The sequence below is a fragment of the Plectropomus leopardus genome, chromosome 6, assembly GCF_008729295.1.
Source record: "Plectropomus leopardus isolate mb chromosome 6, YSFRI_Pleo_2.0, whole genome shotgun sequence".
In the NCBI taxonomy this organism is placed as follows: Eukaryota; Metazoa; Chordata; class Actinopteri; order Perciformes; family Serranidae; genus Plectropomus; species Plectropomus leopardus.
In genome coordinates this window covers 9330979-9341072 of record NC_056468.1, presented here as the reverse complement: position 1 = coordinate 9341072, position 10094 = coordinate 9330979, and the positions used below count along the sequence as shown (strand labels likewise).

The 10094-nt window shown below is 36.7% G+C and overlaps 2 protein-coding genes across 2 annotated transcripts; both read left to right on the top strand.

The window, feature by feature from the left end:
* Window positions 1–61: 61 nt before the first annotated feature.
* Window positions 62–3841, top strand: LOC121944837 (E3 ubiquitin-protein ligase RNF181). Its single transcript, XM_042488760.1, has 6 exons — window positions 62–143; window positions 2354–2481; window positions 2567–2703; window positions 2880–2995; window positions 3103–3177; window positions 3282–3841. Exons 2-6 carry the CDS (start codon window positions 2396–2398, stop codon window positions 3339–3341), a joined length of 474 nt encoding a protein of 157 aa, XP_042344694.1. The 5' UTR covers window positions 62–143; window positions 2354–2395; the 3' UTR covers window positions 3342–3841.
* A 771-nt stretch (window positions 3842–4612) lies between these two features.
* Window positions 4613–7213, top strand: LOC121944471 (E3 ubiquitin-protein ligase RNF181). Its single transcript, XM_042488268.1, has 5 exons — window positions 4613–4748; window positions 4834–4970; window positions 5147–5262; window positions 5370–5444; window positions 5549–7213. The coding sequence occupies exons 1-5, from the start codon at window positions 4663–4665 to the stop codon at window positions 5606–5608; spliced, it is 474 nt and encodes a 157-aa protein (XP_042344202.1). The 5' UTR covers window positions 4613–4662; the 3' UTR covers window positions 5609–7213.
* Window positions 7214–10094: the final 2881 nt, after the last annotated feature.

Genomic DNA, 10094 nt, shown 5'->3' with positions numbered 1-10094 from the left:
TCACGTGCCGACCACAATAAAACTCGAGGAAGAAGAAATCGGCGCGTCATAGTTTTCTTTAATTTGATTGGACAAAAAACCACGTGGTCAAATCACCACACCCGGAAGAATGACAAATCGATTGTAAACCAAACATGTAGCAGGTAAGCTAACTTAAGCAGCAAGCTAGATAACGCTGTTCTGAATGCTTGTAACGTTTGGCTGTTGTGTTATTTTTAATGTATCACGTAAGCTAAGTTGAAGGTTCCTATTACATTAATATCTCTTTCAGGTTATAGCCAGCCGATGAATTATCATGAAAAGCTAACCAAGAGCCTAGTAGATGCTAGCTGTTCCCAGCAGTAGATAGCCGTTACATTTACATATTTTAGGTATTTTAGGCAAAATATTGTTAGAGATGATCATTTTATACAAGTTCCCATACAACTATGAGCTCTGGGTCATAAGAGATGGTTCAAGTTTTCAATTTGTTGGTCTCTTGTTCTGTCCATGTCACTCACCAAAAAGAAATATCACTCATAAAACTGTTTTAAAAATAAAATAAATCTGGCAACAACTGCTCGGGGAAGTGGTTCCCAAAATTTCTATCATGACCTAGTTTAAAAAGTCAATGATTACTATTTTTTGCGTCAGTGTTTCAAGATAATCACTTTGTTTGTACTAACCAAAACAAACACTGGCATATTCTTTATTTAATATTGAGAAGGGCAAATTGCATGTGTGGTGTTGATTCTCAAACAAAAGAAAAAAAATATAAAATGCAAATCTTCCAAGACACACTGTAGGATTTTTTCTGCTGTGGGTCATTGTCTGCTCAGTATGACAGTGCAGCAGCACCGGGGCCCATCCTGTATGGGGGCCTGCGGTGTGAGCCAGTCTCACTATGTGGAGAGGTGCCATCTGACAAAACAATCATGGGAACAGCAGCGGGGGATTTCCTCTCAGCTGATCTCACTTTCTACCAAAGAACTCCATTTGGTTTATAAACTCCTCAAATATGAAAATCTATCTGTGTCCAGGAGTTGGCTATTTACAGATTACTTAAAATAGGGCTTGGCGTTATGTTGATATTGTATCGATATCACTTTTGCTTTGATTCTGATTTGATTTGATTTATTTTGAACATGTTAAAAAGAAAATAGTGAAATGATTATACAAACAAGCAGACTGACAAAAAACTAGACAATTAAAAACAGACAGCAAAAAAAAAAAGGTCAAACATACGATGACTCTGTCTATACATTCAAAAAAGAGTGAGAAGAAGTAGAGATTTATTTAACCCCTTCCTTCTCCATAACCCACTGAACCTCAATGAACCAGCTTTGTTATGAAAATGAATATGTAAACGTGTATGAAGAGTTTATTGGATGATGTACTAAACTAGATGTATATTATTATTATCAGATGTCCTAAAAGAAGTTAAAACAGCTTGTAAATATTTGCAGTTAATTGGTTAGTTCATAACCCACTGAACCTCAATGAACCAGCTTTGTTATGAAAATGAATATGTAAACGTGTATGAAGAGTTTATTGGATGATGTACTAAACTAGATGTATATTATTATTATCAGATGTCCTAAAAGAAGTTAAAACAGCTTGTAAATATTTGCGACAATCTTTGGATTTCTATAGTGGGGTTTTTTGATCACAATTTAATTATCTATTTAAGAGGATTTAAAAATTGTACACTTCTTCCTAGTCCTTTTGGTACAATTCAGTTGAGGCAGATGGCATTTATCATCTCTATTTATTTTTATTTTTTAATTTATTGTTATGTTTTTAACTGCTGTTTTGTCGTATTTAACATTTTGATTTTTGGTATCTTAAATATTTTCTTTTCCTGGTTTTAAAAGGTAAATTACAGTACACTGATGTAATTTTCTGAACTTTCCAGAATTTTCTAGCTTTTGTATTATTTGCCCTTACCAACTAATTATTATCAAAAATCTCACTGTGTAAATATTTTGTCAAAAGCTTATAGTCAACCCTGCAATGTCATTGCAATAACCATAGGTAGGTTTAGGTTCTGCCAAACCTGTCAGCTTTGCTGTGGGAAAAGATGACCCTTTCTGGCCTTTTTTGCACAAATATTTGCACACAGTTTTATTAAAATTATGTAGATTTTAGGCTTTGAGGTTTTACTAATGTGTATTGGAGCGTCTTTTTTTAATGTTTTTATTGTGTATTTACTAAAATGTAAACAGTTTTTATCAGCACAGTTGGTGGGTCAGGATTACTTAGTTTCACCGTAGCGTGACAATAAATTCTCCTTAAATCCCCAATTTGAAATGTCAGCTGTGGATTTTATGTTTTTGAAAACTTAGTGAACGTTCAGCATCCATTTGTCTGCCAGGTATCTTTATGCAAAGAGGACACAAACTTTCGCGGGACCATAATGGCATCCTACTTTGATGAACACGACTGTGAGCCCACCAATCCCGAGGAACAATATCGCCAGAATGCACTACTTGAACTGGCCAGGTGAGGCTCAACACTTCAGACACATTAGTGCTTTACATTGATTACTGGTGTACAGTGTTGTCATGGACTGTTTATCTCTGTGTAGGTCTTTAATGCAGGGTTTGGACTTGATTGACTCAGGAACGCTCGACTTGTCAGACTGGGACCAGCGTCTCCCTCCTCCGGCTGCCAAAACTGCTGTTCAGACCCTTACCGTGGTCATCATTTCTCCAGAACAAGCAGGTAACAGACATTTGCTCCAGTAAAACAAAATTTGTTTTACTATCAGAGTTACGATCAGATGTTGTTTTCAACAATTAATAGGGGGAGAAAATGATGATGGCAGTGGGAGAAATCATGCTTGTAGACGGTCTTGGAGAAAACAAGGAGGGATTTGTTTTGGCTTCTTGTTTTCACAGACAAAGGTCTGAAGTGTCCCGTGTGTTTGCTGGAGTTCGAGGAACAAGAGACGGTTCGAGAAATGCCTTGCAAACACCTTTTCCACTCAGGATGTATACTGCCCTGGTTGGGCAAGGTAAAGCTGATAAATCAGTATTTCAGGATTTAGTTCTACGCAGACGTGTAACAGTTAAGTTTTCATGGCTACTTAGAATTCCCCCTGAATCTTTTGCATGTTCACAGACTAACTCTTGTCCGCTCTGCCGACTTGAATTACCGACTGACAATCCAGAGTATGAGGAGTTTAAAAAAGACAAGGTGAGAGTGTAAATATGCTTTGGGTGGTACAATGGATGCTTCTAGCGATGCTTTCAATGTGGCATCAGTCCCTGCGCGGCTGAAAAGTGTTTTCTGCCCTGTAGGAGAGAAGAAGACAGAGGGAGCACAGGCTGGAGGACCTACATGGAACCATGTACACATGACGTGACAGTGCTGTGATGCAAGTTTGTGGCACAGCAACATTTTTACTTTTTAGAAAAAGAAAACTTCAGGAAATGCACAATGCTGCATTCATGCCATTCTGTATAGAATGTCATTTCAAGAATTGGAATGGGAAATAACACCCATGAAAACTTCATATTTTTATATTTTTAGTTATGAATCAGCAGTATAAATGACATTCCTAATATCTGCCATCTGGCAAAAAGAAATACAAGAAATTGTTGGCAAATGGCTTCAAAGCCATTCATCCCTACCCTCCGTCTATAAAAAAAAAATCTGATATTACAAATATTTAACACATTAAAAAAGCTAATCTGGTGAAGTCGGACTGCTCCTGTTGAGTAACAGAGGGGTTTCCTGTTCTCTCTGTTTATTTGAGTTGGCTTGAATGCAGCATAAGCAACAATATCATTGGAAATGCTTATCTTTGATTATAAATGCTCTTTTCTCACTAGTTATAAAAAATATATATGAAAATATATGAGTATGCTATTGATAGCATTTTGACACATTTCACTTTAGTGTCTTTATGCCGTAGTGGGGTTTTTTGATCACAATTTAATTATCTATTTAAGAGGATTTAAAAATTGTACACTTCTTCCTAGTCCTTTTGGTACAATTCAGTTGAGGCAGATGGCATTTATCATCTCTATTTATTTTTATTTTTTAATTTATTGTTATGTTTTTAACTGCTGTTTTGTCGTATTTAACATTTTGATTTTTGGTATCTTAAATATTTTCTTTTCCTGGTTTTAAAAGGTAAATTACAGTACACTGATGTAATTTTCTGAACTTTCCAGAATTTTCTAGCTTTTGTATTATTTGCCCTTACCAACTAATTATTATCAAAAATCTCACTGTGTAAATATTTTGTCGAAAGCTTATAGTCAACCCTGCAATATCATTGCAATAACCATAGGTAGGTTTAGGTTCTGCCAAACCTGTCAGCTTTGCTGTGGGAAAAGATGACCCTTTCTGGCCTTTTTTGCACAAATATTTGCACACAGTTTTATTAAAATTATGTAGATTTTAGGCTTTGAGGTTTTACTAATTTGTATTGGAGCGTCTTTTTTTAAATTTTTTTATTGTGTATTTACTAAAATGTAAACTGTTTTTATCAGCACAGTTGGTGGGTCAGGATTACTTAGTTTCACCGTAGCGTGACAATAAATCCTCCTTAAATCCCCAATTTGAAATGTCAGCTGTGGATTTTATGTTTTTGAAAACTTAGTGAACGTTCAGCATCCATTTGTCTGCCAGGTATCTTTATGCAAAGAGGACACAAACTTTCGCGGGACCATAATGGCATCCTACTTTGATGAACACGACTGTGAGCCCACCAATCCCGAGGAACAATATCGCCAGAATGCACTACTTGAACTGGCCAGGTGAGGCTCAACACTTCAGACACATTAGTGCTTTACATTGATTACTGGTGTACAGTGTTGTCATGGACTGTTTATCTCTGTGTAGGTCTTTAATGCAGGGTTTGGACTTGATTGACTCAGGAACGCTCGACTTGTCAGACTGGGACCAGCGTCTCCCTCCTCCGGCTGCCAAAACTGCTGTTCAGACCCTTACCGTGGTCATCATTTCTCCAGAACAAGCAGGTAACAGACATTTGCTCCAGTAAAACAAAATTTGTTTTACTATCAGAGTTACGATCAGATGTTGTTTTCAACAATTAATAGGGGGAGAAAATGATGATGGCAGTGGGAGAAATCATGCTTGTAGACGGTCTTGGAGAAAACAAGGAGGGATTTGTTTTGGCTTCTTGTTTTCACAGACAAAGGTCTGAAGTGTCCCGTGTGTTTGCTGGAGTTCGAGGAACAAGAGACGGTTCGAGAAATGCCTTGCAAACACCTTTTCCACTCAGGATGTATACTGCCCTGGTTGGGCAAGGTAAAGCTGATAAATCAGTATTTCAGGATTTAGTTCTATGCAGACGTGTAACAGTTAAGTTTTCATGGCTACTTAGAATTCCCCCTGAATCTTTTGCATGTTCACAGACTAACTCTTGTCCGCTCTGCCGACTTGAATTACCGACTGACAATCCAGAGTATGAGGAGTTTAAAAAAGACAAGGTGAGAGTGTAAATATGCTTTGGGTGGTACAATGGATGCTTCTAGCGATGCTTTCAATGTGGCATCAGTCCCTGCGCGGCTGAAAAGTGTTTTCTGCCCTGTAGGAGAGAAGAAGACAGAGGGAGCACAGGCTGGAGGACCTACATGGAACCATGTACACATGACGTGACAGTGCTGTGATGCAAGTTTGTGGCACAGCAACATTTTTACTTTTTAGAAAAAGAAAACTTCAGGAAATGCACAATGCTGCATTCATGCCATTCTGTATAGAATGTCATTTCAAGAATTGGAATGGGAGATAACACCCATGAAAACTTCATATTTTTATATTTTTAGTTATGAATCAGCAGTATAAATGACATTCCTAATATCTGCCATCTGGCAAAAAGAAATACAAGAAATTGTTGGCAAATGGCTTCAAAGCCATTCATCCCTACCCTCCGTCTATAAAAAAAAAATCTGATATTACAAATATTTAACACATTAAAAAAGCTAATCTGGTGAAGTCGGACTGCTCCTGTTGAGTAACAGAGGGGTTTCCTGTTCTCTCTGTTTATTTGAGTTGGCTTGAATGCAGCATAAGCAACAATATCATTGGAAATGCTTATCTTTGATTATAAATGCTCTTTTCTCACTAGTTATAAAAAATATATATGAAAATATATGAGTATGCTATTGATAGCAGGTTTGACACATTTCACTTTAGTGTCTTTATGCCTTTAAAAAATAAATTTATGAGCTTTAAACACATACAAAAAATAATAATCTGTTTTTGTCCAAATAATATGAATCATTTAAAGTTGCTCTCTTTGATTTTACACACAAAAAAAAGTTTGAGAGAATTTTTAAGTGCACTCTGGCGAGGTAGTGTAAATAGTATACACTTCTACAAAAACTTGGGGTTCTTTTATTGACTTAAAGATTTAGAGAAGAAATGTAAAAAAATGGAAGCAGCAAATGTAATGACCCGCAGTTTTATGTATAGGTCAAACTCCAAAGATGCTGAATGCTACACTTCTCATTATGCATTTTTATGTTAGTCACTCCCTGCCTGGTAAATGCCCATATCTACAAACACCATGTCCCCAGTGTGACAGTATTTCTATACATGTGTAGTCTCTTCTAAAGGCACAGAGGACATCATTTTCACTGGCTCAGTATTTCTTCTCAGGCTGAGTTAACTGACCTTCATGTGTAAAATTGGTTCCCCTTTAACTTGTCTCATGATTTTATGTTTGAGAGAGCGTCTTCTCTCTTCTAGTCTGGGCAGAGGAATGATTAGTAACAACCAGTTTGATCTGGAGCATCACATGTAAATTTAGACTGCTTCTATACCACAGCAATAATCTGTGACAAAAACATGTTTTCTGTTGGTGCACATGTGCTAACACATATTATTGGATGTGCTGACACTGCTCAGCTTTGGTGGAAGTGTTAAACTGCAGAAATGAAAAAAAAAAAAAAAGACAAAACAGTTTTGTTCTCCAGGCAAACTTTGGTATAGGCCTGTTGAGAGGCTTGTGAAGATCAGGTTCACAGTTCTCAAAACAACAGTTTTTGCTCCTAAATTCTGTCTTTTCACACAGGGTGTTCAGGAAAGCTGTGTTATATTTTCCCCTCAGGGCTCCAGTTGCGCCGTGTATTCGGTTGGCACAGTTTTTTCTCTCTGAGCGAGTAAACACTTAGACGAATGAGGTAAATGTTTTGCCTGTCCCCCACTGGTGTTGTGAAGCAGCAATAAATGACTCACAGGTGTGCAGTCAAAAGAGGGACGTTTACTGTTCTTTTGTATCCCAACAACTCCTACAGATACATTGAAAAATATTGAATGCGCTTAATAAAATTAATGTGAGTCATCATTTTTGTTTTATTTGTAGATCTTACAACAATTTTTCCAAAGTTCAGACTACCTATGTCATTTTCTGGATAGTTTTGCGACATGCTATAATGTGACGTCTTTGGTCGTTTTTTCAACACACTATACTGACATGACTCGACATGCTATTCTATTTTGTTTGCAGCCCTCTTTTTGACATGTTGCATTTTAACCCCTTTCTCCATGCTATACTTTGTCGTTTTCTGTTTAGTCCACACATGTGTGGGATATGCAGAGAATGGATAAAAATAACTCAAGAAAAAACAGAGGACATGGATATACCCTTTATGACATTAAATCATGAATTTCATATATAGACTTGAGTCATGAAATGTAGCCTATCATTCTAATTTTAAGAATGACTTTCTTTTTTACACACAAAATATAACCACTTGGACTAAGCATGTAGCAGAGCCTAACTTATTCTAATAAATATCTGATGCACTCGCGACTATCTTGAGCTACTTTTCAGCTGCTCAGCTAGGTGCAGGTGGAGGCCTGTTTATTACGTGCTTCAATGAGATGCCCAGGCAGGATTCACCGTTGGGTGAAGTTTCTGTTTAATCAGTGATGCACATGTACAAATGAAGAACTTTCATTGCGGTTACACTTGCGGTGGTGACATGATGACTATCTTTATGATGATGTGGGCAAAACAACCAAGCAAACAGTAAAAACAGTGTGATCTTTCCATCACACGTGCATAATTACTCCGCCTGTAACGTCTGTGGCCCTTATATGCTTTACTTGCCACTTGCACTACCACCTGTGGTGAAAATATTTTCATATAAAACATACACGGAAACAGAAACTAATAACATAACTAATGGCTCCTGCAAAAGTATAAATCTCAGAATTATTTCTCTGTATCGGTGACCCCATTCTTTACGTACAATGTTGCTTTTTTTTTAAGTAAGTATGACATGCCCAAAATATGGCTGAAAAATGCTTATTATAGCTGGAGGAAATGTGCCATAGCACAGCGTGATGTAAAAAGGGCCGGAAAAGGCAAAAAACATCTTAATATAACACGTCAAAAAAAATGGCCAAAAACCACATAGTATAGTATGGCGACAAAGCTCAAATTTTGACATGTCCAAAAAATCACTGAAACTGCTTATTATAGCTCAAAGAGATGGGCCATAGTATAGCATGTTGAAAATGGGGCCAAAAAGGGCAAAAATCTGATACAATAGTATGCCAAGAATGACAAATTTTGAATGTCCCAAAAATGACGAAAAACAGCATATTATAGCTTGTAGAGAGGCGTCGTAGCATACAAAGTGGAAACAAAGGCTAAAAAAGGTCAAAAAAGTCATAATTTAGCATGTTGAAAAAATGGCCAAAAATAGGCATACTATAGTATGGCAAAAATGTCATATTTTGACATGCCCCAAAAATTGCAAAACACGACATATAATAGCTTGTAGAGACGCGCTGTAGCATAAAAAGTGGAAACAAAGGCAAAAAATGGCCCAAAACGACATAATTTAGCATGTTGAAAAAATGTCCAAAAATCGAATACTATAGTATGGCAAAAATTTCAAATTTTGACATGTCCCAAAAATTTCTAAACACAACATATAATAGCTTGTAGAGGTGCGCCGTAGCATACAAAGTCGAAAAAAGGGCCAAAAACGGGCAAAAACGTCATAATTTAGCATGTTGAAAAAATGGCCAAAAATCGCATACTATAGTAGGGCAAAAATGTCAAATTTTGACATGTCCCAAAAATGGTTGAAAACAACATATTATAGCTTGCAGAGACGCGCCATAGCATACAAAGTGGAAAGAAAGGCCAAAAAAGACCAAAAACGCCATAATTTAGCATGTTGAAAAATTGGCCAAAAGTCGCATACTATTGTATTTCCAGGTTAAAATGGCTGGAAACACCTTATTATAGCCTGCTAAGACACGCCATAGTATAGGAAGTTGCAAAAAAGGTTGAAAACACCATAATGTGGCATGTTGAAAAAATGACCAAAAATCCAACACTATAGTAAGTCAAAAATGTCAAAATTTGACATGTCCCAAAACCAGCTTAAAACTGCATAAAACAACTTATAATATCCTGCCAACACACGCCATAGCATAGAAAGTTGCAACAATACACAAAAACACAATAATTTGGCATGTTGAAAAAATGACCAAAAATCCAAGGCTATAGTAAGGCAACAATGTCAAAATTTGACATGTCCCAAAAACAGCTCAAAACAGCTGGAAACAGCTTATTAAAGCCTGCTAAGACACACCATAGCATAGAAAGTTACAAAAATAGACAAAAACACCATAATTTGGCACGTCGAAAAAGTGACCAAAAATCCAAGGCTATAGTAAGGCAAAAATGTCAAAATTTGACATGTCCCAAAAACAGCTTACGACAGATGGAAACAGATTATTATGGCCTGCTAAGACACTCCATAGCTTAGAAAATTGCAACAATGGTCGAAAACACCATAATTTGGCACGTTGAAAAAGTGACCAAAAATCCAAGACTATAGTTAGGCAAAAATGTCAAAATTTGACATGTCCCAAAAAAAGCTCAAAATAGCTGGAAACAGCCTATTAAAGCCTGCTAAAACACACCATAGCATAGAAAGTTGCAAAAATAGACAAAAACATCATAATTTGGCACGTTGAAAAAGTCACAAAAAATCCAAGACTCTAGTAAGGCAAAAATGTCAAAATTTGACATGTCCCAAAAACAGCTCAAAACAGCTGGAAACAGATTATCATAGCCTACTAAGACACGACATAGCATAGGAAGTTGCAAA